The sequence below is a fragment of the Electrophorus electricus genome, chromosome 6 (genome assembly GCF_041902795.1).
Source record: "Electrophorus electricus isolate QZ-2024a chromosome 6, ASM4190279v1, whole genome shotgun sequence".
NCBI lineage: Eukaryota > Metazoa > Chordata > Actinopteri > Gymnotiformes > Gymnotidae > Electrophorus > Electrophorus electricus.
The window spans coordinates 34,862,697-34,889,555 of record NC_137502.1 but is presented as its reverse complement, the minus strand read 5'-3'; the positions used below and the strand labels follow the sequence as shown (position 1 = coordinate 34,889,555).

Sequence of the window (26,859 nt, the reverse complement as noted above, 5' to 3'; positions counted from 1 at the left end):
TTATTGTTTTAAAGATCTAAAGACACAATGAGAAGGTGTGTTACTGTTGTGGTGCAAAGCTTGGCTGCATTACTGTTCTCACTAGGGTGTGTCCTAGCTAAGCCGTGGAGCAGTCCAGCTTCAGAAAGCCTGGATGTACAGTTCTTTAGCTCTGTTTAATTACTCTCATCCAGACGCCGTCGTCATTAGCAGCATCTACATCAGTTATTATTATTATTTGTAGACTAATAAAAGTATAGTTCATTTGTTCATGTACATGCATTCTGTACAGTCTAGTCTGCACCTGTTGGAAGTTATTAATTTTTATACCTACTTTTTAAAAATGTGTCAAAAATGTGTTTTAATGTCCAGTGATTCATCTTTATTGAAATTCTTCACGCTTCCTAAATGACTATGTTTAGACATGAAGGGGTGGATATGGTTTAATGCTCCAGCTTGTCGGCGTGTTGCTCTTCTACCTTGCCTTCAGTCCGAGGCTCTAAGACTCTGTTTGTGTCCTGGAGTGGATGTCCATGGAGTCCCCGCCGGAGCAGACCGCCGCGGGCCAGCGTTCGCGCTCTCTCTCGCCAGAGCAGCTGCTGACGCCCTACACGGAGAGCACCGTCTTCAGCCTGTCCCGCTTCAAGACTCTCGGAGAGCACAGCATCCCCCACGGCACTTGTGAGCTCTACTGGCACGCCATTCTCTTTATGACCACTGGGGGCAGCGTGCTGTTTGGCGGGCTGCTGCTGAGTGGATTGTATTTCGCCGGGTACTCCAGGCTGGCCACCAACATCCTGGGCCCCGCCCTGATCTCAATTGGTCTGATGGTGCTGGTGGTGGGCGTGGTTTTGGTGCCAATCACCCGGGAGATGCAAGAGCAGAGTTCTGTGAAGAAGTTCTGCAGCTCCTACCGACCTCAGTACCACGTGTAATACAACCCGGGCCTGTAGCAGAAGCCGGGATGGTAACAGAACCCGCTAGCACCCAGGTCGGCTGGTCCTGAGAGTTACGCTGCTGCAGATGTCTGTGCAGGCTCACCTGCTACACAAGCACACACTCGCCGACATGCACTACGGGAAAAGCAGACCATGCAGTGAGGCAGCACGCGGGACCCCGGAGATGGACATGTGTGACAGGCTCGTACATACACAGATAGACGTCAATGCAGTCGTATCAATGAATTACTACACAATTCACTCCAATAATGTAGCATGGTGGGTGGTTAGCATGTGGAAGGTTAGCATGGTGGGTGGCTAGCATAGCCTGCTTTGACATCATCCGACTTTTGTCACAGAGTAGTGTAACATGTACGTTCATCTAACTCTGAGACAGAGACTGGGAAACACGGGAATGAAAGGTTTGTGTGATGATTGTCCAAGGCCACTGTTTGGGTTCAGAAAAGCAGAGCAGATGCTAATCAGCTGTTTGGCTCCGCCCACCATGCTCATGAATGAAGGTCTGTCAGAACCATTATTCAGCAATTCAGAGGAACTGGTTTTTGATGTTCTAAGTACTTCAACAGTCAGTGACCCGTTTCACAAAAGTATTGTAGTGTTAAAATCATCTTAATTGAGAGAGAAAGAGAGAGTGAGAGAGAGAGTGAGAGACAGAGAGTGCTTTAAGGAAACCAAATCCAGATTATTACTCAGACCTCCTCGGGTCTCTAAAATGAATGGTCATTAAGAAATATGGATTACATATGTCAGTACCATATACAAAAGTTAATGTGAAAGGTTGTTTCTATGGTTACAAAAACAATTGTTAAACATCCTCTATAATGTCACCTATGCATTTGAAAGGTATCTGCTCTAAAACAGCATGTCAGAGGTTACGGAGAGAGAGACCATGTCGTGCTGAGAATGACGTGCTGAAAACGCTTCATTCAGGCACTGACGATGCAATGACGTCATATAGATCGGCACTCACACTGTGACTGTAACCCTGTGTAGCCCGAGCTTGTGGACCATGAATGAGGGAGCCACTGTACAATATAACGATGTCTTCCCTTCGCTGTCCATGTCCTTATTGTCTAAGCTATGCGGTGTACGGCGCCTATACAGCACACGTGTGCAGCCGCAGATCTGTAACGAGAACGCTGGAGGTGACAGATGCAGAACATCTGGAACATCTGGAACATCTGGGCAGGTGTAAGGAACCCATGCTCCACTGGACAGCTAACCTGTCCACACCGTGTTATGGTTTTACTCCAAACAGCCCATGGGTCAAATTCTTTATTTCTTACTTATTTATTTTTCTTACTAGATATCTAATACCTTTTTTTTTTTTTTTTTTTTTACCTTTATAGCGTGAGCTTTTAAGGAACACGCACCATCTTTCTCCAGTGAGCCCGTGTAATGTAGGGCAGGGTGTAATGTGTCCTTACAATGGCCCAAAACCCTGAGAGGTTTTTGGGTCCCAAAGCCTCGTCAGGACCTTTTGAACTGCATGGTGTAGTTTGAGATCAGCTAAATCAGACTACTTCAGCACAACATGCCTGCCATTTCAAAAATAAAGAGACCAACACGTCGCACGCGTCTAAAAGCCTGTGATACGCACGGGACGACGCCTCACGCTTTATTTGCTTAATGCGCAAAGTTTGTCTGCTGGTTTCTTTGAATGGCAAATGTGGTGCAGCGGCAAAGAGCCGCCAAACCCATAGCTGCTGGCGCGCGTAACCCCACATACACCAACTCTGGGCTTCCGGAACCCATCTCCATCCCAAAGTCACAGCTGACCACGCGGTCCGGGTGTACGCTGCACGCTAGTGTTCCGCGAGAGCGACACAGGACGCCGAAGCAGGACGCGCCCCGTGGACGCTCGAGACGAGCGGCGCACCTGACGTCACGGGGGGCGGTTCCTCGGGCGGTTAGGCGCGTGCTTGCCCGGTGTAGCCTCACTTGCCCTACCTGAGAGACCCCAGCATCCTCGAGATGACTTCCAAAGTCATAGGCGCGTGCGTGCCGTTGTTTTCTTTAGCCATCGCTTTTGACCTGCTCGGTCTCGTTCTTCTCTTTGTGGGGATCTTCGCGGATCTGAAGGTAAACGGCAGGTTTTACGGGGATTTCTTCATCTACACGGGCGCAATAATCCTTTTCTGCAGCTTGGGTTGGTGGGTCATGTGGTACGTGGGGAACATTAACCTCTCCAGCGCGGGCTCGCGACGCAGCGCGAGCACCGCACGCAGTTTTAAAAAGCTGGCGAGGAAGTTGACCGAGCGGCTTTCCAAAACGCACGCGGAAAGCGACGCGCAAAGCGTCATGAAGAACGTCGGGGAGGAAGAGGAGGCGAGGAAGAGCAGCCACCTCAACCGGGGCTTGGAAAGCACTCGCTCAGGCGCTGGAGGACAGGAAGGCTTAGCAGAAGACAGGTGGGCTTACCTATAACCTGGAACGTCCTGGTGAAGGTGGCTGTCGAGTTCATAGCTTTGTCTGGGCAGGCAGGGCAGTCTGGGCAGTTTATTTGCATAGCACTTTTAATACACAAAGTGCCTTAGTGTCGAGTCAGAGTGCTGATCCTGTTTCTCTGAATTCCGTGTTTTCATCCTGTGTTTGTCCTGTTTCTCTGATGTTGGAGGCTTTCGTATTCATCATAGCCCAACCAAAATCGCACATAAAAAAAAAAAAAATCAGAGATAATTTATTCTTTGTTTATTCTTCTCTATGGATATAACACATGAATTATTCAATCAGCATTTCGGTTATAATATCACTGACCCAGTAAAGATACATAAAACAGTGACACATCTGATCTATATCTTGAGAGTCTTTCATATACTGTGTTTTGTTTATAACAGTATTATAAACTCCTTATTTACATATCTCTCTCTGTTATTTATGCAGACTCTTAAGTAGAAAATGATTACTTGTGAAATATCCCAGGAAATGATATAGTCTCATAGGACTCTGTGTGTGTGTGTGTGTAAGCTTGTTTTTCTTTCTTCAGGTCAAACTCACTTTCGATTGTTTGTTTTTCAGGTTAGCTTTGTAGAAGAGGCTGTGAGTGGGCACCAACCTGCTACGTGTTCATTCATTCATTTATTTATTTTATCACTAGATGCTAAAATTGAACTTAAATGTATTTATTGGAGCAAAACGATTTGTCCTTTACCTACATATGTAATGAGAACATGTACGGTCACATTAGTAATCTTTAAGGTTTGATCCTGCTGCTGGAGAGAGGAGTGTCTCACGCTGGAGGGAAGTCACAGTCAAACAGACGTCAACATGCAAACACAGCAGAGATCGCGTGTTCACATGCAGCATGTCCTGTCACCTATCCCTGTGGAAGCACCGGGAGAGGGATCAGTCAGACCGGTCGGCCCGCTACGCTGCCCCCAGGGCCGCGGCTGCCCTGACACTTCAGTTAGGGTAGTGTGTCACTGAGGAGTCTGAAGGACAAGACTGGCAAGACTTGGACATGCGACGTGTAGCAGTAATGCAACTTTACAAAACATGTGCAGTCGCTGTTGAAACGTGTATAAACAAACAGTGTATGTTTTCTGATCTTCTGCTTTTTCCTTTGTGCTACTGCATCTGTGTGTTTCGAAACGTGCGATTGGTTTGGTAAGTTTTGGAAAGCAGCCCTTAATCAAGAAAGAGAGAAAAGAAGAAAGGAATAAGACAAAAAAGGGAGAGTGAGATAGAGAGAGAGAGGGAGACAGAGAGAGAGAGAGGGAGAGAGAGACATAGAGAGAGAGAGAGCGAGAGAGAGACAGAGAGAGAGGGAGGGAGAGAGAGAGACAGAGAGAGAGAGACAGAGAAAGAGAGGGAGGGAGAGAGAGAGAGGGAGGGAGGGAGAGAGGGAAAGGGAGAGAGAGAGAGGGAGGGAGGGGGGAGAGAGAGAGGGGGGGAGAGAGAGAGAGAGAGAGGGAGGGAGGGAGAGAGAGAGAGGGGGGGAGAGAGAGAGAGAGAGAGGGAGGGAGGGAGAGAGGGGGGGAGAGAGAGAGAGAGAGAGGGAGGGAGGGAGAGAGAGAGAGGGGGGGAGAGAGAGAGAGAGAGAGGGAGGGAGGGAGAGAGGGAGAGAGAGAGACTGAAGTGTGAGCGACTGAGCTGGAGAGAGAAGTGTGCGTATGTGTGTGTGAGAGAGAAAGCAAACCACATGAGAGGGTGCATATGTGAGTGTGTACACATGAGTGTGAACACAAGTGAGTGCACATATGTGTTTGAACATAAGGTGAGTGTGTGCATATATGAGTGTACACGGTGGCAATGTGACTGCTCTCTGTCGTGTGCAATATAAGCAATGTGAAAACCATTGTGTGTGTTTGTGTGTGTGTGTGTGTGTGTGTGTGTGTGTGTGTGTGTGTGTGTGTGTGTGTGCGCGCGCGCGTGTGAGTGCTAACCTGTTGTGTTATATTTGTCTTGCTGAGAGATCTCTCTACCCTCATCTCTCCAGCCACTCAGCTACACCCACTTTGACTCCACACCAAAACTAAGAAAGATGCAACAGCGCCATCTGTCTTCCATGTGTGCATTCACACTTTCCTCTCTACTGCTGGCTTGTACAAGGTCCCTTCACCTTTTTAACTAAAAAAAAGGGCCATTTTTAGATTTTGGTGATGAACAGCAGCTGTGATTTGTTTACTCTAATAATAATTTGTTTACCCTAATAAGCTTCTCACACCGTAGTCTGCCCAAATCAGTTTACCAGCTACGGATACGACACGGTCTGTCTGTAATGACGACGTTGCAGCAATGCATGGAGTAAGACCATCAGTGAGATAATTCACGGAGACCGCCTCCCTGACTCCTCCCCCAGCCCTGACTCCTCCCCCAGCCCAGCCGGCTTGCTTGTGGCCCCATGGGTCATGAGGCAGGCAGCTCTGGAGAGAAAGAGGGTGTGTCCTATGCTGCTCAGCCAAGAGCCCAGGAGCCGCCAAACCCGTCATGTCAGCGTGTGGCCCCGCCCCCTGGCTGACTGCAGGACGTTCGCCAGACAATCAAGTCTTTCCTCTCTGAGCGGCACGTGCTGGACTGGTCTCCCACGGCGATGGACTGCCGTGCCTTCGTGGGCCGATGCTTTGGGTTCTTCTTACTCGCTATCGTGTTCGACGCTGTGGGGCTCATCCTCTTCCTCCTGGGTATCTTCATGCCACTCAGCTTCTGGGACCTCTTCATCATCTCCGGGCCCATCATCATCTTCCTCAGCCTGGTCTTCTGGATATTCTGGTACCTGGGGAATGTCACCATTCCGTACCAGGAGCTAATGTCCCAGTGAGACCCTCTGAGAGGAACGGGGGGACCCAGGGCCCGGGACACACAGAGTGGAACCCAGAGAGAGCACAGAGACTGACCTGAGTGGTAGTGGCCCTGGGGAGCTCTTCACAGCATAGCGACATAGCCATGGTGAGCTGAGCTGGGTTCACTCACACAGACTTGCTTCACATTTATTCTACATTTATTCTACTTCATAAACATGGCCTTTGAAGGTATCCATGATGACTGCAGTGCATGTCGGACTGTTTACGCTGTTTCGAAAGAAAAAACGATGACTTAAAAATGTATATCACTTGTCTGTATGATGTTTTCACGGGTTTAGGTCACTGTTTAAGCACCTCAAAACCTGAATGAGGATATTTACTGGAGACTGTGACTGAACACGACCTTAATCTCTCAAGAGTCTGATCACGAGTCTGAGTCTGAGCACTTTGTCATAGGGTGTTTGATCAGACACTGAAGCAGAATTGTGCCAAAGATGGAGCCACTGTTGTGTCTGAAAAAAATGACAAATAAATGTCTGATTGTTGATGATGGCACGATCTCCCAAGTTATGGCCCCAGCATGAAAGGTTCAGATGCGTGACGAATGCTGACGTTTTGCCTGTTCTAGAACAATGTTGAGATTCCATTGAAAACCAGCCTGACTTGCTGGTCCAGTGCATACGCAGGTGTGTTCGCTGCGCTCTGTTCATCCACAGGCACGTAATCACGCAGGGATCTAACCTACCTTAGCGACCGCAGGGCAGAGGCCTGCAGTGGACATTCCTAAAGACATCACCACATATGGAATTGCATTTAGGGCGCTTTCTCTTCTGTACTGTAATCTTTATCATAGGTCATGTCTCTCTGTGTGTGTGTGTGTGTGTGTGTGTGTGTGTGTGTGTGTGTGTGTGTGTGTGTGTGTGAGATGGAGTGTTTATAAAGTCCTGGGTAATGAAGTGCTTCAGGTACGCCTGCAGTCACAGGACAGAGGCTCGCTAACATCGGGCCTGACCACCTCAGTGTGGACCAACCTCACTCTTACTGGAGTTCATCTCTCTCCTTTCCTCCTCCTGGGTAATCTCTCATCAGTTTTATTCATTCTTGCTTTCTGTCTCCACACAAACACACACACACACTCTTTCCATGCCCCTGAGGAACAGATGCTGTATTGGGTGTTTTGTACTCAGCACTTGTGGTTGGCAGCGTCTGCCTTCTAAATGGAGCCGATTCACTTTAATTTAATTTACCACCCACAGAACCAGATACTGAACCAGAAATTCTTATTACAGTCGGTTCAAGCCTGAAGGCTATACAAAACTCAAACCAGGGAAGAATATATATTAAGATATTATAAGTTGTGTGTGTGTGTGTGTGTGTGTGTGTGTGAGAGATAATCCTGAACAAAGGTCTAGAGTCTGGCTGGGGTGGTTCCATGGGTCTAGTCTTCACCATGCACTCAGACAGGCTTTCAGAGAATACAAGTGAAAGCTTTCTGATGTGATTATGAGCCATCCATCCTGGAGCAGCAAAATTTATTTTAAACTTTAATAACCAAGAACGTTGCGCTCTGCAGGATTCTGAGTGTAGAAAATGCTAGAAACCCCATGGAAAAATGAAGGAAAATAGCAAACGCTTGTTTTACATTTACAAAACGTTAAAAGTATGGAAAGTATGAATAAAAAGTACCTCTATCAAAGGCACACAATAGCCGACAAGAGGTTTAATGCACAAATACAAAGAGTTTGTACTACATACAGAAACCGCGGGCAGGGCCAGCGCACCCAAATCGCTACCTAACAGCGCCCTCTAGTGGCGGTAGTGCAGTCCGCATTCTGGCTGAAGCGGCTACCTCAGCCGCAGACACGTGCCGTGCACGCCCTGCTTTCCACGGCATTACGCTGCTCTTCACCGTTAAAGCGGATGTGTTTGCTGAGGCCCGTGAAGCTGTGCGGCTCGTCAGTCATCGCGCACTAACCGATCGCTACTGGGTGTGAACGCGTACACACGCCCCCCCCCCCCCCCACCACCCGCGAGCGTCCCAGTGTTTACAAACAACCAGGGAGGGACGCGCGCGCCAGAGCGACTGGATGACGTCACCGCCGAAGAGCCCACACAGTCGAAGCACGCGCATTCCCCCCCTCCTTTTTTTAAATGTTTTAATTTTTTTATTTTTTAAACACCCGCTTCTCACGATCCAAAACAGGTTTGGTCGAATAAAGAATAACGTTAGAATTAACGTTAGAATTCACGACGTCCACGAGCGAATGCGAGAACTGAGCGCGCGGGGGAAGGAGCTCCAGCTGCTGCACAGAGCTGAGAGGGAAACGCGGAGTGAACTTTCTGCAAGAGCAGAAACACAACAGAGGCTGCACACGGCGCAAACATGACATTTATCTTACATCTGGGGGGGATTGACAGTACTGAACATTTAGTCAGAAAAGTGAGAACACAACTAACAGTTTATTCAGGCAACTAGAAAACCTTAATGTCAGAGCAACAGGACCCGAAACGCGTGTTAACGTTTATGTGCCGTCTGCGCATTTAGTGCAAGTTACGATCAGTTCCTCGCGTGAGGTGAAATCCGGTTCCCCATTTTCATGAATGCGCGCGCGTGTTGACGTACAGGGCAACCGACCTTCACGCCGCCCGTCGCCCCAGTTCGCTCGCGCTACTGGTGCTCGTGGCATTACCGCATCACCACTTTCGCTTCTGAGTGGACAGACGAGACGTCAGTCCCACCAGGCCCCGCCCCTGGCGACGCGTGATTGGCTGGTTCTCCTTCCCTTTCTCCGTGTCGCGGCGGTGGGTCTAGCCGCTGTCCGTGATCTGGCACGTTCCCCCCGTCCAGATTTCTCCGTTTCGTTTTGGATGTCTTTCTTACTTTTTTTTTTTTTTTACCTCCAGAGACACCGGTTAACGTTCCCACGCGGACACCCTTTGTCTTTCTTCGCGAGGCATCTGAGAGTCGCCCGCGCTCTCCCTTAACATGGCGGTGGTGAGCGCGCTGTCCGGGCCGGCGGTCGCGCGGCTCGAGGGCCGCGAGTTCGAGTACCTAATGAAGAAGCGCGCGGTGACCGTCGGCCGGAACTCGTCGCAGGGCTCCGTGGACGTGAGCATGGGCCACTCGAGCTTCATCTCGCGGAGACACCTCGAGATCTTCACGGCGGGGGAGGACGCGGCGCGCGGGGGGGACTTCTACCTGCGGTGCGTGGGGAAGAACGGGGTGTTCGTGGACGGGGTGTTTCTGCGGCGAGGCGCCCCCCCGCTGCAGCTACCGCGAGAGTGAGTCCGCCGCATGCCCTGCCGTTCTTGTTGTTGTTGTTGTTGTTTTGGAGCACGTGCTGCTGCTTTCTCGTGGGACGCCATGCAGCCGCGAGGCATCTCGCGAGCCCCGACCGCGTTTCACTGTGAAAGCAGACGCGGAGGTGCAGTCCGCCGACGTCGCGCGGCAATCTCTCCCGTCAGCACGCTCCGGCTCGCGACCCTGCCACGTGCGCCGAGCTTAGCTCCTCTCCACGCAGCGCGATCAGTCTCGCGGTTGGCCATGTTTGCGGTGCAGTTTTTAGGCTAATGAATCGCGTGAGCTGGCCACGTGCGTTCACTCCGGCGGACACGGCAATGGCAGATGCACGTTTACAGTAGAGGAGCTCGTGATTAACGTAAAACGCGAGTTTGGTCTCAGCCGTCGTTAAGCGCGTGGAATCCCACGCTGTGCTTTTGTTTATGGGATGACCCAAATAGCCAAACAGAAAACAGCTCGCGCCCTGCAGCCACCTTAGGGAGAGACCGAGAGCCCGGCTGTGTGTGGTCACCCGGGTAACAGCAGCCTGCCACCCGTCGGGAACTGTTCCGTTTTCCGAAGCGGAGAGAAGAGTGGAAGGTGTTCTCGGCTGTAGGCGTTGCACTGTGGCGGCTGCCCGTGTGTGTAATTATTATCGTCCAGGTGGCGCAAGTTTGGCCACTTTTAGGATGTAAGAGCCAAAGGCACAGGCGTGTCCTCCAAGCGCCAACAAAGGTCAGCGGTGCGGTGTGCATAAACACGCCGTTTGACTGAGTCTGGAGGCCTTGGAAAGCACAAAGAAAACACCACCAGGGTCAAATCAGGCACGCGGCCCTGGCTCAGGGTTCGGGACACACCGTCTCCTCTCCTGGTGTTTTTATTAGAGAATTGCTCAACTTCGCACTAAACACCAGGGACAACAAACATGTTTGTTACGAGCCGTGAGCGTAGTCTGCCAGAGACTGGCGTGTGAGGGTGGGTTTCAGATGAGCTGGTCCCTGCTCGGATCCGCACGGCGCCGTGACTGTCGGGTTACTGGATCGCACAGAGTGTTTGCGACTGAAGAGTGTTTAATCATGGCTCTCGCGCTCTCCTGTATGTTTCTGCTTCTCCAGCACGGGTAAGGAAGGCCATGGAACCTTCCGGTGTATTAGCTGCTCAGATATCTGCTCGGTGAACTGGATCGGTGGTCACGGGTTGTGGCTAGCTCCAGTCCCGTGGGCCTCTGGGCTGGACATGTATCTCTCTGCACGTTCCCGTGTTCTAAGAGCTTTGCGGGCTTTGTTTATTTGTTTGACCCTTTTTGTTTGTTTGCTGTGGTCATACTCCACCTGCAGCCTTTGTGCCTCTAGGTATCATAATGTGGTCTGGCATTTTGGGGGTTGGCTTACGTAAGGGCGGAGAGCAGGCTGTTCCGAGAGTCATCCTTCACCCCTCCTCTTCTGTCAGCGTGCAGATGTTGGTCTGGTTCCTGAGGTGTGATTTCAGAAACCGCGCTTTGGTTCTCTGGTTACAGACGCGTGTGCACGCTACTGTAAAGCTGCAATTGCCCCGTGTGATGTGTAGCAATGTCGGTGGAAGACCCACTGCTCTAGTGCTGCATTAGAACGGAACGTTTCTCCCGATCCTTAAAGCATGGGGACACGTTTTCCATTATACAGCAAAATACTGCTGACTGAATCTGTTGAATGGCCTCAGAGTATAAGGTCACTGTAAGGTCTCCCATTGTTTTTGGTTTTAATCCTGAGGGCTCATTGGTTGTTAAACAAAGGCACCTCCCCCTGGCATGAGACAATGGTACCTGCCATCAAAGGAAAACCAGGAAGTAGGTGTGGCAGGAGCATAGTTCATTTCTTCCTGGTGGGGAGAATGGGGGTGTGGCCACTGGAGACTCTGTCAGTCTCTTTCTCTCGCTCGCACACATGCACGTGTGTGTGTGTGTGTGTGTGTGTGTGTGTGTGTGTGTGTGTGTGTGTAAGTAATGTAGACACGGAAGAGGTCAAACAGGAAGTCCAGGCTTGTAAACCACAAGTCCCTGTTAGCTTTGCCTTTGTTTAGTCAGTGGTGCAGTTACAGCCCTGCCGAGCTCACAGGGGAAACTGGTTCATTTTAATGGACCTCATTTCTCAAAAATGATGGATTTCAGGGGTTTTAGAAGACAGATTCTACATTTATTAAATAACACTTGCTGGCTACATTGCTAGGATCTTAACTAAGCTAGCCTGCCATGCTATGCTAACAACCTGCCCTAATGGCTGAGTGGTAAGCACTGAACACCAGGAGACAGTGTTGGGTTTCATTCTCTCACTGAACACCAGGAGACGGTGTTGGGTTTCGTTCTCCCTCACTGAACACCAGGAGACGGTGTTGGGTTTCATTCTCCCTCACTGATCACCAGGAGACGGTGTTGGGTTTCGTTCTCTCAATAAGGTGAGAACTCTGGTCTAGGTTTTGTCACGGCTCTCTGCGTGTCACAGAATTTGATAGTCAGGGTTTTTTTTCACAGCCAGGAATGTCACTGTTAATTCAATTTAAGTCCACGTCAGAAATCAGATGTGCAGGTCAGAAACGCGCAATGCTATGCTACTCGCTAGCTAGATGCGTGATGTTCAGTTTTGACCCAGTTACGAGCAGAAGGTTGGTTTCATGGTTAACGGTTAATTTGGTAGGACCCTACCTACAGAGGTGCACAGCAGGGATCCCAGAGTATGCGTAGTTGCTGCTAAGACCACTGGTTTTGGATTGGTCTAATATCTGGGTTTGGAAGTGTATGCGCTCGTCAGAGTTTGGACTGAGTGAGTGTTTAATGGTGTTGCATGGTATTGCCATGCTTCTGTGGTATAGGCACAGATGGGACAGAGATGGTACTTATTGTCATGCAGACGTCTTTTTAGAATGGCTGGGGGGATGTTTGCTTCTAGCCCAAGCTACTGGTCTTTTTGGGGCAATTGTCCAGACCCGTCCTGTCCATAAAGCAATAAAGTTTAGGGGAGAGACCATGAATCAGTGTTTTGAGTCCCAAGCTGGGCTCTGTCTGACTCATGAAGACATGGCCGTTCAGCAGGTGTGAAGTCCAATGTGGACATGTGGGAAATCTGGGAATCTGAAGTCAAATCTAGACAGTCTGGGAATCGTCAACGGTCCACCGTTCTGAAGTTCATTCTGAAGCCTCTCCGTTTTCCCACATCTCTGTCTCATGGCAACTGTACGTGGCCCTCTGAAACCTTCTGCTCTTCCCCCTCCTTCTCTCTCTCTCCCCCCCTTCAGAAGGTGGAGTGTGTGTGTGTGTGTGTGTGTGTGTGTGTGTGTGTGTGTGTGTGTGTGTGTGTGTGTGTGTGTGAGTGTGTGTGTTGCCAGGCCTCCTTGGACAGGAGAGAATGTGCACTCAGAGTGAAAAGCTGTGCAGCTACAATAGTGCTGGAGCTCCGGCTTCAATGGTTTCCATGGTGTCTGTGGTTTCCATGGTTTCTGGCCCGCACATGCCTAGGAGCAGCAATGCCGTAATTACCAACATATGCTCAGTGACCAGGGATTTAGTCAGTGTTTCCAGAATGACCAGGGATTTAGTCAGTGTTTCCAGAATGACCAGGGATTTAGTCAGTGTTTCCAGAATGACCAGGGATTTAGTCAGTGTTTCCAGAATGACCAGGCTGTTGGCAAATCAGATGCTCGTTTAATGGATTTTTTTGGGATGACTGTTTTGTTTAGTTCCAGAAAATTTTTGTGTAAAACAGATGTTGAGCTTTTTTGACATTAGTGTTGTGGGGTTTTTAAGGGGTTCAGAACACATACACCTGTTGAAACTTGAGCGTTATTGTTGAACGTATTGGTAGAACATGGGCTTATTTGGGGTAGGTGTGTGTGTGTGTGTGTGTGAGCGTGCTGGGGCAAGGCTCCGTGTTTACACGCTTGCTGTAATCACACTCTTTCACACACACCACCTACGGGGAAGAATGTAGCATTAGGGAGGTCATGCATTCCTTTGCTAAAGAGAGTCTCGTGGTCGCCAGGGCAGCACAACACACACAATGTCTGCCTTGAAAAGCAGGCAAAAATCAGCACTTGTCTGCAGACCTGCTCCATGCGCGTGTGTGTGTGTGTGTGAGTGTGTGTGTGTGTGTGTGTAGGCTAAAGTCAGTGCCTTCATATTAGGTGTGACATTGGAAGACGGAAGAACCACCTTCAGCCTGTTACCATGACAATGGCAGGGTTGTGGTGGTTGCTGGGTTTTTGGGTGTGTCTTGGTTTTCTGTGCAAGATCCATGTTTGGACTTGTTCAGTTATTCAAGTTGCTCCTTTTCTCTTCATACACACAAACATCAAGTGCCAACTGCAAAAACGGCCCGCCTGCACGTCCCTGCGTTTCCCTCTGTGCACAGTCCTGATTTGCACAGGTCTAGTCTTCAGATGAGTGACAGGTGTGTGCTGTGTAGAACAGGACAGATGGCCAGCCAGGTGTCCAGTACCGTCTGCCTCTGGGCCAAGACAGAGGGAGGCAGACACACAGGCAAGGTTAGTGCTGTAATCACATTCTCTCATCTGCTTTAGCTCTTTCCTGCCTTGTGTGAGCGTATGTGTGGTGTCCATGCCAGGCTTTGGCACCCTAGGTAGTGGTAGTCCTGGCTCCTGTACTCGGGTCTGTCTGGTGTATGCAGGGGTGGGCGTGGCAGGGCGTGGTCTCCCCACCCAGAGCGAGAGGAGCTAGTGTACATCAGTGTAGGTCTGGCATTATCGGCTATCTCTCTGGTAGTGCCGTGTTCTTTCTTGGCCTCAGATCTGTGTTTCTATTGGCTACTTCTGCTCTGGGGAGGGGTGTTTACTTCGGTCTCTTTGTGATCAGAAATGAGTAAAAGCGTATCAGGTCATGATTAATTTTAACACACACACACACAGTTCCTCCCTCCAGTGCTCGCTTACCCAAGCCATCTGTATAGTATGTGCTGTATGCACAGAGCAGTGGGAAGACTTTAGTAGCCTTCCACCAATACCACCATCAAATTAATCCCCCAGTTGGCTGGCACACTGCTCCAAGTGTCTCTTATTTGTTAGCTAGTTCATTTATTAATATGATAGCTTTGGAAATGGGAGGCAGATTCAGGCCACGGTTTGAAAAGATTCGGTTCCCTCCCCTAACGTTTCCAGCCGCCCGGGTCCCATGAGGGCCCAGAACTCGTATGCGCCTCAGACTTCTAGGGGATGGAGCTTCGGTGGGTGAAGCCCTGCCTAGTTGTTTACCTGAGGAGCTGGAGCCTGGAGTTGTGTGGAATCCTCACGCTGTCTCGCTGAGCGGGTCACGAGAGGACTGATGGGCTTACCCGTGTAGTGAGTCACGTTTCGCATGATGGCACGTTTCCACCAGATCTGCCTTTTCTGGGCGTAGATGGATGTCGGGGAAGATCTAGAAGATCTAGGGCTAAGGCCGCCGACAACTCCCTGAGCGGAAGGCATTGCGTAACTGTGGTGCCATGGTCACTCTACCTGCTGTTTGTCAAGGCGGTCTATCTCCACGGTGATGTCTGAGGGACACTTCCTGCTTAAACCGCTGTACAGGCACCTGTTTGGAAACGATCCACGTTTCAGCTTTTATCTCCATGTTTCAGAGCTACTGGTGCCCGCACATTGGCTTTTGGGAATTTTTGCCGTGGTAGATAGCAATGCCGGTTGCCCTGCCGGTCCGCACCCAGCCGTAACGTGGAGCGTGTTTCCTCCCGCAGGTGCACGTTTCGGTTTCCCAGCACCAGTATCAAGATCACCTTCACCGCGCTCGCCCACGTCAAGACGGACAAGCAGGAGGCGGAGTCTCCGGTGAAGGCGGTGCAGCCCCAGATCTCCCCGCTGTCAATCAACATCCCTGACAACATCGCTCACCTCATGAGTCCCCTACCCTCCCCCACAGGAACCATCAGGTACGCGCCCGCGCGCACACGTCAGTGCTGATCCTGGTGCGACACAGCAGGAACTGCAGTATGTTTGAGAAGTGTTTTACCTGTGTGACGGTGTCTGACAGATCATGGGCACATCTGGATTTGACAAAATGCCCACAGAGAGTTCACAGAATACATTACAACATTAAACATTAAAACATTTGCTACAGTGCGTCTTTGCATACGGTGGTATTGCCGAGCCCAGTATTGTGATACTACTGAAGTGATGTATTGTGCAACACTAGGATGCATATATAGGCAGGTGTCTTGAAAAGTATAAAAGTGTCAAATGTTGAAGCTAAATTGTAACTAAACTCTGTACCGAAGTAAAAATGATTTTTCACACATCCTGGGTAGTGCTAGAATGAAATGGACTCGTTGTGTGTGTGCGTGGCGGGTGGACATTTTAAACGCTCCATGTGACTCTGCAGCATCTCCCTGAGGAAAACATGAACAGGCTCTTAGGGTCTCCACAGCTGTGTGAGTGTGTGTGTGTGAGTGTGTGTGTGTGAGTGTGAGTGTGTGTGTGTGAGTGTGTGTGTGTGAGTGTGTGTGTGTGAGTGTGTGTGTGTGTGTGTGAGTGTGTGTGTGTGAGTGTGAGTGAGTGTGTGTGAGTGAGTGTGTGTGAGTGAGTGTGTGTGTGTGAGTGTGTGTGTGTGTGTGTCACAATCAGCACAGCTGCAGTGAGGAAGGAACGCACACAGTGGAGGGCAAAGGGACTGAAGAGGAGACAGAGAGAGCTCTCTGTCTCTCTCTCTCTCTCTCTCTCTCTCTGTCTTCCTGCTCTCTCTCTCTCTCTCTCTCTCCCTCCATCCCTCCATCCCTCCCTACACTCTACTGCTCAGCAGACAGCGGGCCTCTCTTCTCTGATGGGAAGTTTGGTCCAAACATCACGAGGCGCATGGGGTGGGGGGGATGAGCCCTATTATGCTGTGAACAGCACGCTGGCATGCGCTTTTATCAAAGCACAGCCCAGTTTTGTGGAGGTGGGTGGAGCTCTGCAGAGCTCTCCTCTTGCCAGAGCGATGCTGGCTTGACTCCGCCTCCCCCTCATACGGGTGCATGATGGGGTCAGAAAGCTGCTGTAGCGTGAGCCAGCCACTCTCATTGAACAGCCTGTTCCGTTTCCATAGCGATCTAATTACAGCCTGCTTTACATCAGAGCTACCATGTCCCCTCCCCAAGGTGTGTGTGTGGGGGGGGGGGTGGGGGGGGGGGGGGTCCTAGCCTCTTTGTAAAAACAACCGGTCAGGCTGGGTCAGGAACACAGCACAAAGAGGTCACCAGCAAGCAAGCGATGAACAGATCTCTCCCTCTCTCCTCCCTCCAGCGCGGCTAACTCATGTCCGTCCAGCCCCGGGGGCGCTGGGTCCTCGGGGTACAGGGTGGGCCGCGTCATCCCGACAGACCTGCAGCTCATCAACGATAACTCTCAGTCAGAGAACGACAAGGAGCCCTCCGGAGGAGACAGCCCCAAGGTGAAGGTCTCACCACCTTATCCGCCCATGAGTCACCTTATAAAACGTTGAGACATGCCACTGAGACGATGATGGTCGCCCTCTCTCTCTCTCCCTCTCTCTCCCTCTCTCTCTTACACACACCCTCTCTCTCTCTCTTACACACACCCTCTCTCTCTCTCTCTCTCTCTCCCTCTCTCTCTTACACACACCCTCTCTCTCTCTCTCTCTCTCTCTCTCTCTCTTACACACACCCTCTCTCTCTCCCTCTCTCTCTTACACACACCCTCTCTCTCTCTCTCTCTCTCTCTCTCTCTCTCTCTCTCTCTCTCTCTCTCTTACACACACCCTCTCTCTCTCCCTCTCTCTCTTACACACACCCTCTCTCTCTCTCTCTCTCTCTCTCTCTCTCTCTTACACACACCCTCTCTCTCTCTCTCTCTCTCTCTCTCTCTTACACACACCCTCTCTCTCTCTCTCTCTCTCTCTCCCTCCCTCTCTCCCTCCCTCCCCCAGGATGACTCCAAGCCTCCCTACTCGTACGCCCAGCTCATCGTGCAGGCCATCACGCTGGCCCTGGACAAGCAGCTCACACTCAATGGCATCTACACCCACATCACTAAGAACTACCCCTACTACAGGAGCGCCGACAAGGGGTGGCAGGTGGGAGAAGCCCCGCCCAGCACATTTAAGACACGCCTCCAGCGCAGCCCAGCTGCTCACAGTTCTGCCTGCACCTCTTCACGTTCATTCATCAGTTAAGCGCTCTGCAAGCTTCCCTGTGCAGGAATAGCACGGAGCCACGTCAGGACCCTGCTACAACCAGCAACACACAACTAGAATTTGTTGGGAGCTCTAGAATGTTCCAGCCCTGTTGGAGCTGTTCAAAATATACACCCTGAGTTTGTCAGAGATTGACTCTCTCTCTCTCTCTCTCTCTCTCTCTCTGTCTGTCTGTCTCTCTGTGTGTGTGTGTGTGTGTGTGTGTGTGGAGCAGAACTCTATCCGACACAATCTGTCTCTAAACCGCTACTTTCTCAAAGTGCCGCGCTCCCAGGAGGAGCCAGGGAAGGGCTCCTTCTGGAGAATAGACCCGTCCTCTGAGGGCAAGCTCATCGAGCAGGCCTTCCGGAAGCGCAGGCCCCGCGGTGTGCCCTGCTTCAGGACCCCGCTAGGTCCCCTCTCGTCCAGGTAGGCCGCCGTGCAGAATGCCTGAAAAGACGACAGCGTTTGGGGGATTTTATAGGAGTGGTGCAATGCTTTTAGTTCTTTTGTCTCGCTTCAAGATCAGGAGCTGCAGCTCCACCTTGTGGTCATCTACGGATATGACACCCAGCTTCTTTATCGTAGCTGCTTCAGGCTGGTCACAGTGGTGCTACTGGCACATTCACTTTAGCATCAGTGGTACGGGAGTCTCTAAATGTCTTTGGCCTTTATTTAAAACACAAGTGTACATTTTCTGCCCTTGTGCTGTGCAGAAGTGCCCCAGCATCCCCGAATCACTCAGGGGTGCTCTCCGCCCACTCCAGCGGGGGACAGACCCCTGACAGCCTATCACGCGAGGGCTCGCCCGTTCCCATGGAGTCGGAGCCTGTCCCTGCCCCGCCACCTGCACCCGCTGCTGCTCCTGTGCAGCCGAAGCTAGCTGTCATTCAGGAGGCTCGCCTAGCACAGAACACGCCAGGTACACGTTAGCCTAGACGCTAACCCTGCCTAGCACAGAACACGCCAGGTACACGTTAGCCTAGACGCTAACCCTGCCTAGCACAGAACACGCCAGGTACACGTTAGCCTAGACGCTAACCCTGCCTAGCACAGAACACGCCAGGTACACGTTAGCCTAGACGCTAACCCTGCCTAGCACAGAACACGCCAGGTACACGTTAGCCTACGCACTAAGCCTGTGTGTGTGTGTGTGTGTGTGTGTGTGTGTGTGTGTGTGTGTGTGTGTGTCCCCCAGGCTGTTCTCTCAGCAGTCAGCCTGTGCTCATAGCCGTACAGAGACCTCTCGCTCAGTCTGTGAAGCCCATGGCATACGTGGCTGGCCCCGCCTCTTCCGCCGCCTCCTGCCCCCAGACGCTCATGCAGGCAGTCCACGTATTGCACCAGATTCCCGTCACCGCCGGCAACGCCTCCGCCGAGCCACAGGAGAATGGCGCACACGAAGAGCTCAAAGGTGAGAGGGCAAGCGTCAGCAGGTCGGCCGGCCCTCAGGCGGCGGTGCTGACTCGCGACTGACCTGCTGGGAGCTTTGTTGTTGGGCTTGTGGCTGAGGGGGCTTGGCTGTCATCTTCATCTTCATCACCATCACCGCCATCATCTCGGGTGATGGGCCAGTGGGTTTTCTGTGCATTTTTGTGTTAACTGACCGTACGCTACAAACACACACACTGGATGTTCCGTTACAGGTGTGTGTGTGTGTGTGTGTGTGTGTGTGTGTGTGTCTAACTCCCCTCTCTCCTCCCCCCCAGTGAAAGTGGAGGCCATCCCTACCGTCACCCACACCTCCATTGGCTCCGCCAGTCGAATAGTCCAGACCAGTACGGCAGCCGCGCCCCTCCAGACTGTTACCATAGTGCAGCAAGCCCCATTGGGCCAGCATCAACTGCCAATCAAAACCATCACACAGAATGGCACCCATGTGGTTCCTATTGCCACGGCGATACAAGCCCATTCAGGTATGCCGCCATGTGTGTGCGTGTGGCAGGTGCGAATGGAGGTTGTTGTCGTGAAATGTGATTTCAATAGATTTTCTCACTGTTGCTTTTAAAAGGTTCAGGATGTTGGAATTAAACGTCATTTGGAGATGATCAGTATTACATTTTCCCCCTTTTTGTTTGCTTTTTCATTACCTGTGGATTTTTTTATTAGATGAGGCATTATTTTTAAATTGAGCAATGCAGTGCAGATAAAGTGTTTAAATGGTCATTTCAGTTCAGCAGTTTTGTGTTTTATTATTGTATTTAATAATATGGGGGGAAAAAACAGACCAAAAAAGAGAACTGCATTATATATCGGCCTCCCACTCTCTAAATGTCCGCGTCAGCGGTTTTAACCCCGTATCGATCGACCACTGAACGTGGGGTAAAGTTGTAGAAACCTGGAGCCCATGTTGTAATCAGATTAACCAGTTCATCTGTCTGATAATCTGGAGTGTCTCAGAATGTGAATGAGGCAGTGTGTATGCGGGCACACGCCACGCAGCCAGAGGAGCTTTGGCAGGGCGTTTACGGGAGTGCTAATCCAGAGGCTCTTCTTTCTGTTCTAGCACTTTCACTCTTGCTGCTTTCTGTGTGTCGTTTACTGAAGTGTGAAGAAGGGGGATGGTGGTCTTAATACTGAAAACCTTCAGAGACTGATGTAATGCCCTCTCTCTCTCTCTCTCTCCCTCTCCCTCCCTCTCTCCCTCCCTCTCCCTCCCTCTCTCCCTCCCTCTCTCTCTCCCTCTCTCTCCCTCTCTCTCTCTCCCTCTCCCTCTCTCCCTCTCTCTCCCTCTCTCTCCCTCTCTCTCTCCCTCTCTCTCTCTCTCTCTCCCTCCCTCTCTCCCTCTCTCTCTCTCTCTCTCTCTCTCTCCCTCCCTCCCTCTCTCTCTCTCTCTCTCTCTCGCTCTCTCTAGTCTCCAGTCCTCTCCATCTATTGGCTGCCCATGCATCGGTCTCTGCCTCTCTCCCCACCAAGCGACAGAATGGCGAGAGAACCAGTGACCCCCCCCAGAGCAAACGGCCCAAAGCAGACGAGGGGCTGCACCAGCCCGCCAACGGAACCCCCGCCCCTAGCACAGACACGCCCCCTGCCAACCCAAACTAGGCATTAGCATAAACCACGCCCCCTCCACCCGTGTCTCTCTTATGGTTGATCCTTCTCCAGCCTTCCTGCCATGCTTTTCTGTCTCACACTCGCATACATACATTCCTTCTCTCCCTCTCTCTCCCTCCACCCTGCTCACTGTGCCAAATCCAGGATATTTTGTTTTGCATTGAACGGAACTGCTTCTCACTCTTAAGTGAAGTCCCAAATCAGAATAAGTTCCACCCAGGAACAAGGCACCTGGGGGAGGGGGCGTGTCCATAGTCACTGCCATCTGCCCGCGGTGGGCACCTTGAACACACACACACACACACACACACACGTAAGGCCCTCTGTTCCTGCGCAGTAACCCACTCTATCCTGCAGTTTGGAAGGTCTCGAATAGAAGAACAGACTTTTATGTTGCTGTCACAAACTACAAAAAAGTGTGCATGTGCACGCAAGATCTGACCTCTCCTGACCTCTGCTAGTCTTTGTCCACACCTACTCAGTGCTGATGTCCTCAGATGCCCACAGAGCCAGTGTGGTATCGTCTGGTTCTGATCCAGAGTTGGACCTGGACCAGCCTGTACCAGGTCAGCAAATGACAGAAGACCCTTCTGGAGTAGAATCTCACCGATGCGAGTATGGAGGTGCGTGTGTGTGCGTGTGTGTGTAGGGGGGATGTTCATGGCTCAGTCGCCTACTAAAGAGATGAATACATTCAACCATATCCTGAACTTAGGCAGCTACCACTCAACAGCCGAACACCCCCACACACACACGTTCCCAGCGGTCTGCAGTATTTTGTCATCCATGTGTGGAGTACCCTTCCTCCCTGTTTGGTACTCTGTGATCTTTCATTAATAGCAGCAGGATAACGGAATGAATGTTGATTCCATGTTGTCCTACCCCCCAGACCGGGGGATGTTTTTATAGTGACTCCACATGATCAGAACTCTGTGCGTTTATATGTGGACGGTTTGGTTTTTCTCTAAAACACGTGTAGTTTTAGAATATATATCAGATTAGTTTGGGGGGGGGGGGTTGTTTTGTTTGTTTGCTTGTTTTCAACCTGGTTCTTTTCTCTCAATCCTGAGTGGAGCCCTTTGACTGTGAGAACCCAGATGAACCTGACGCTGGGGGACCCCACCACCTGAGAGCCCGCCCTGACCCCTGCTGCTCCACTATTGCTACATTTCATTCGTCTTTTATTCTGGATCTGGGGGTTTTTTTTTGTTTGTTTGTTTGTTTGTTTTTGTTTTTTTATTTAATTTTTTGGCCGTCTTTAGGCTGTGCTGTAGGCAGGATGTCCCTCCCCAATCAGTTGAGCCGTCTAGTCTGTTTCCAGATTGTATACGTTACAAACTAAAGAAAGACGGGGGGGGGGGGGAATAAAAACAAGATTGATGTTCTGTTTGTTTGTTCTGCTTCGTGGGTAAATGCTTTTTTTTTTTTTTTAAATATATATATATATATACATACTATATATATATATAAAAAAAATATTACACATGCATAAATTAATTTAAAACCTACTTCATGCTTGTGTTTTCCTTTGCCATGCATTGGTCCTGTGTGGTGTGTTCAGACACCTCTAGCCCTGAAAGGCTCTCTCAGTAATGGGTGAAAAACATCTAGACGCAATTCATCTCTTGTCTGTCTCTGCTGCGCACGTCCCGTCCTCCCTCGGGTGCGTTCTCTACTTCAAGCCTCGTAGCAAATTGTCAGGAAGTCTGACCATGAAGCGTATGGTTTTCCTCTAACTACTTGGTCTGTCTCAGCGTCCTGAAGCAGGTGCTGCCCGTGTGCATGCTGGCACACCCCGCCAAAGACGGAAGGGTTACTTCCTTGAGGCAAGCGTTTCGGCATATCTGCCTACCCTTGATGAAGATCTCAGTAATTCTTCGTAGTCAGGCGCTGTTTCTGTATCCGTCTACGAGCTAGGAGAGGTGCACCTGGCCAGCAGCATGCAGCCGTGTTGGTGTCCGGTGGAGTTGCGTTACGAGCTCTACGGACGTGTGTTTTGCGGTAATACGAGGTCATTTCAGGTGCAGAAGGGGTACAAGCGCCATGCACGGCACATGTGACAGCACTAGAATTTGAGAGCTTGAAGATTTAAGTGGATTTTTTTATTCAAAAATTTTCCCCAGAACCGAATAAGTCTACAATTGACATTAAAAGCATTCATCATTAATCTACAGCCCCTGTAAAGAATCAGAGGTGATTAGCGATGGACGTGTTATTCGATGATGCTTAGTAATGATCTGGAACCTATGTTGCTTCTGTTTACTTTTTTTACTGGGGGCAAGATGAGAAGCCACAGGGGGCAGATGACACAATTCAGTGGGTGTTTGTTTTTTTCCTTTAGGGATTTGGAGATTTGGGCTAACGGTTTATTTCCAGGCAAAATTAAATGACTATTTGCCAAAAAAATCAAAGCTCTGATTTGATCTGCAGTTGAGCTCCTGACAGTTCCTAAGATGACCAACAGGTGGCAGTATCAAACACTGCACTCACTTATGTTCTTGTTTTGCTAGTCTACTATAACTAACAGTTTGGAGGCTCCCACGAGTCGAAGTCATTTAAATAGCCTAAAGAGGGAAAGGTTAAAATAGATGACATTTATTTACAGTCATTATGTTTAGGAAGGGGTTGCGTTAAAGTCAAAGTTAAATGCCTTTGCAGGCTTGAGACCTGTGTGTTCGTCGCACACCGAGTCAAGCCGAATTTAAGTACAGGATTCAGCGCTTTTTAAACATCCGTTAGACGAGTCCAAGCCCCGGTGAGCGAGCCAAGGACTGGTCGACACCACAACAGGAACCATAAGAATAAAAAAGCCATGGAAGCGTCTTCCGGGTTGGCGGCCCTTGACGCGAGTGTTTCTCGGTCTAGGCCCTGCGGTGAGGAAGAGGGACGTTTTAAAGAGGCAGCCCAGCACGTGCGGGCGCCGCTTCTCCCAACGTCCCCTCCAGCCGTGACGGGTCTGTAACGGAAAGCTGTGCTGAAGAATGAAACTAAGGTTTGCTTATCGCCCTCTTGCCCCAAGAAGTCCTGTGAGTGATAACGTCTCGTGTTTGAGTGGGCCCTAACCTGACCGCTCGAGTGAGCCGTGCTCATGATCTGCCATGCTTCGGTGTCACTTCTGACCGCGAGGCAGTGGCCGTAGGGCCGAGCTCCGCGTTTCCGGCCTGCGGACACCTGAGCAGATTTTGGAGGACATTTTTAATTAAGCAACTGAGCTGCTGTGCTGGTAAAGAGCAGGAGAAGAGAAGGCAGACGAGGTGGGTGGGAAACTGGGGGGGGGATGGGAGACCAGTACGTAGGTGGTGTGTGTGTGTGTGTGTGAGAGGTGATTTGAAATGATGAATGCAAAGTAGGCTGTGTGTGTGTGTGTGTGTGTGTGTGAGTGTGTGTGTGTCTGTGTGTGTGTGTGTGTGTGAGTGTGTGTGTGTGTGTGTGCGCGCAGAGGTACTATCTCTGCCACACAGTCGTGGGAGTTGTTACCATGGAGACCAAGAGCACTGGGTGAAACTGCTGAAAAAGAAACGAGTGGATCCACTGTTACATGTGTGAGAGAGAGAGAGAGAGAGAGAGAGAGAGAGGGAGAGAGAGAGGGAGAGAGAGAGAGAGAGAGAGAGAGAGGGAGAGAGAGGGAGAGGGAGAGAGAGAGAGAGGGAGAGAGAGAGAGAGAGGGAGAGAGAGAGGGAGAGAGAGAGAGAGAGAGAGACAGAGAGAGAGAGAGCGAGAGAGAGAGAGAGAGAGAGGGAGAGAGAGAGAGGGAGAGAGAGAGAGAGAGAGAGACAGAGAGAGAGAGAGCGAGAGAGAGAGAGAGAGAGAGGGAGAGAGAGAGAGAGACAGAGAGAGAGAGAGAGAGAGAGAGAGAGAGGGAGAGAGAGAGACAGACCGGCCTTGTAGTCTCCCCTGGCCTTTCTAAGTCTGTCTCCTATGTGATGTGAGGACGTGTGAGGTGAGCTCTGTCGTTTCAGGGCAGCGGTCGTAAGGACAGTCTGCTTCAGCTCCGTTACCCCCAGCAGTACGACTTCCCCCAAACACCCCACTCAGCGCACCAGTCTGAGGTCACACTCCGATTCCTTCTGTGTTTCCTGCTCAGGTCATTAACACCTAGCAGACATTCGTCTTTTTCCTGGGCTCCAGGGAAGGTTGCGCGGGGCATCGAGGCTCATGGCGTGTAAACACAGTCAGTGTGGTTGTTTTTTGCCTTGTACCGGAACAAGGCGCTTAGTGTGCAATGAAAACAACAAATGGTTTTGGACTGCAGTGGTGTAGAGCGCCATCGGGCTCAGGTGAAATGCGGAGAGGCCACGCCCCTGTCAGGTGCACGATGCTGTAGGTTTACATGGGCGCCGGAAGCAGGAAGAGGCCGGTAAACAGCGGTTTTACCCAGAACGCACTGCTGAATTGCCATCCAGTCCGATGAGATCATCAGCAGGGAATCAGAATTAGCTCTCTGCAGGTGTGTGGAATTCAGCCTCTGTGTGTGTGTGTGTGTGTGTGTGAGAGAGAGATCCCCTGGGAGCTGGGTTGTCACACGGTTTTGTTTACTGTCTCACGCTGGATTTGTTTATTATTTCAGTTCATTAGAACCCGATCCATCACCTCACAATTGCACTCTTCTAATTCCCTGTTGAATGATGCCTTGTTCTTGTTGATGATTCAGACTAGGTTTAGTCTCTACCTGAGAATCTGACACCTGGAAATCCCAAAAGTTCTGTTTTAAGATTTTTTGTGTTACATGTAAATTTGTCTGTTATGGAGGTTTATCAAGAACACTATGACATGAGTAATTCCAGAGTAAAGGGGCTCTCACTGTATTAGGTACAACTGTTCGTCTGTTCCTTAACACAAATATCTAATCAGCTAATCACATGGCAGCAGCTCAGTGCATTTAGGCATGTCGATGTGGTCTAGACAACCTGCTGAAGTTCAGACTGAACATCAGAATGGCAAAGAAAGATGATTTAAGTGACTGAGCGTGACCTGGTTATTAGTGCCAGACGGGCTGGGCTGAGTATTTCAGAACTGCTGATCTGCTGGGATTTTCATGCACAGTCATCTCGAGGGTTTACATAGAAGAGTCTAAAAAAGAGAAAATATCCAGTGAGCTGCAGTTCTTTGGAGAAAAATGCTGCGTTGCCGGAGGTCAGAGGAGAATGACCAGCCTGGCTGGAGCTGATAGAAAGACAACAGAAACTCAAATAACCACTCGTTATACAGAAGAACATCTCTGAACACACAACACGTCGGCCCTTGATGCTTTGAAGACCGCGCTGGGTGCCAGGAACAGGCAAGTGAGGCTACAATTCACACAGTCTCACCAAAACTGGACAAGAGAAGATTGGAAAAACGTTGCCTGGTCTGATGAGTCTCGATCTCTTGTGCGGCATTCAGCTGTTGGAATCAGGATTTGGTGTAATGGCTCCTCCATCCTGCCTTGTATGAATGGTTCAGGCTGCTGGTGTGTGGTGTGGGGGACATTTTCAATGCTTTGGGCCTCTTAATACCAACTGAGTATGGCTTAAACACCTCAAACTACCTGAGCTAGAACCAGAGCTACTACAACACTTGGAGAGAGAGCCACTACATTAAAGCTACAAGAAAGAAGGATGTAGTTTTACGGTTCACTTCAGGAAGCCATCGGTGCTGCCTTCTCACATACACGCTTCAGCCCCAGAGAAGGATGCAGTTTAACATTTCATTTGACTTAAATTATGTAAGAGACAATGTTGGGGGTTCAGCCTAGCTGTGTTGTAATGGAGGGCACTGCTTTCTTGTGTGTGTGTGTGTGTGTGTGTGTGTGTGTGTGTGTGTGTGTGTGTGTGTGTGTAGGCAGGATTTAAGGCTGTAGTAACAATCAGGGCCACTAGGAGGAGCCCCTGAGTTGTGAAGATTACTCTCTGTCCTCGGGAGCTTTTGCTGTGACTAATAACATTTGACAGGCAAGTAACTGACATCTCTCTCTCTCTCTCTCTCTCTCTCTCTCTGTGTATTAGCACAAATACACACACATGCTGAAAGCATACAATTTCACAAGGTGAAGAAGTGTATGTTAGCCATGAAAATATTTAAAATTAATTGTAAACTACTCACAGGGCTTGCACGTAGCTGTTTTCACCAGCTGCACCGCATTGTGTGTGTATGTGTGGAGCTATTTGGTGCCGTGAGCTGAGAGGTGTCCTGGTCTTTACACGCCTGAGCACCTTTCCTGGC

The 26,859-nt window shown here is 50.3% G+C and overlaps 2 protein-coding genes and 1 long non-coding RNA gene across 6 annotated transcripts in view; all 3 read left to right on the top strand.

The window, feature by feature from the left end:
• The window catches only part of pirt (phosphoinositide interacting regulator of transient receptor potential channels), a 3,266-nt gene extending 351 nt beyond the window's left edge, over nt 1–2,915 (top strand). Inside the window, exon 2 of the mRNA XM_081716646.1 lies at nt 470–2,915. Coding sequence (XP_081572772.1) covers nt 507–914 — 408 coding nt within the window. The 5' untranslated portion in view covers nt 470–506 and the 3' untranslated portion in view covers nt 915–2,915. The remainder of the gene's footprint in view (nt 1–469) is intronic.
• A 2,063-nt stretch (nt 2,916–4,978) lies between these two features.
• On the top strand, nt 4,979–6,726 carry LOC145658639 (uncharacterized). Its single transcript, XR_014124311.1, has 2 exons — nt 4,979–6,326; nt 6,520–6,726. It is a non-coding gene; the product is annotated as an uncharacterized LOC145658639 (long non-coding RNA).
• Nucleotides 6,727–8,982: 2,256 nt separating this feature from the next.
• On the top strand, nt 8,983–22,166 carry foxk2b (forkhead box K2b). 4 transcript variants are annotated; one of them, XM_035525297.2, is made up of 9 exons: nt 8,983–9,385; nt 15,176–15,367; nt 16,716–16,863; nt 17,359–17,505; nt 17,840–18,033; nt 18,321–18,526; nt 18,803–19,018; nt 19,314–19,520; nt 20,459–22,166. In XM_035525297.2, exons 1-9 carry the CDS (start codon nt 9,168–9,170, stop codon nt 20,647–20,649), a joined length of 1,719 nt encoding a protein of 572 aa, XP_035381190.1. In that variant the 5' UTR covers nt 8,983–9,167; the 3' UTR covers nt 20,650–22,166. The 4 variants fall into 4 exon arrangements, with proteins under 4 accessions (XP_035381190.1, XP_035381189.1, XP_081572771.1 ...); XM_035525296.2 differs by having other exon boundaries at nt 8,983–9,463; XM_035525298.2 differs by lacking the exon at nt 8,983–9,385 and adding an exon at nt 9,561–10,581.
• Nucleotides 22,167–26,859: the final 4,693 nt, after the last annotated feature.

What these genes read in the sequence shown, in the direction of transcription:
- foxk2b (XM_035525296.2), top strand. Translation starts at nt 9,168, where the DNA reads ATGGCGGTGGTGAGCGCGCTGTCCGGGCCGGCGGTCGCGCGGCTCGAG. An exon ending in GCGCCGACAAGGGGTGGCAG is followed by an intron (nt 17,506 to 17,839) that starts GTGGGAGAAGCC and finishes TGTGTGGAGCAG; the next exon opens with AACTCTATCCGACACAATCT. An exon ending in CCTAGCACAGAACACGCCAG is followed by an intron (nt 18,527 to 18,802) that starts GTACACGTTAGC and finishes TGTGTCCCCCAG; the next exon opens with GCTGTTCTCTCAGCAGTCAG.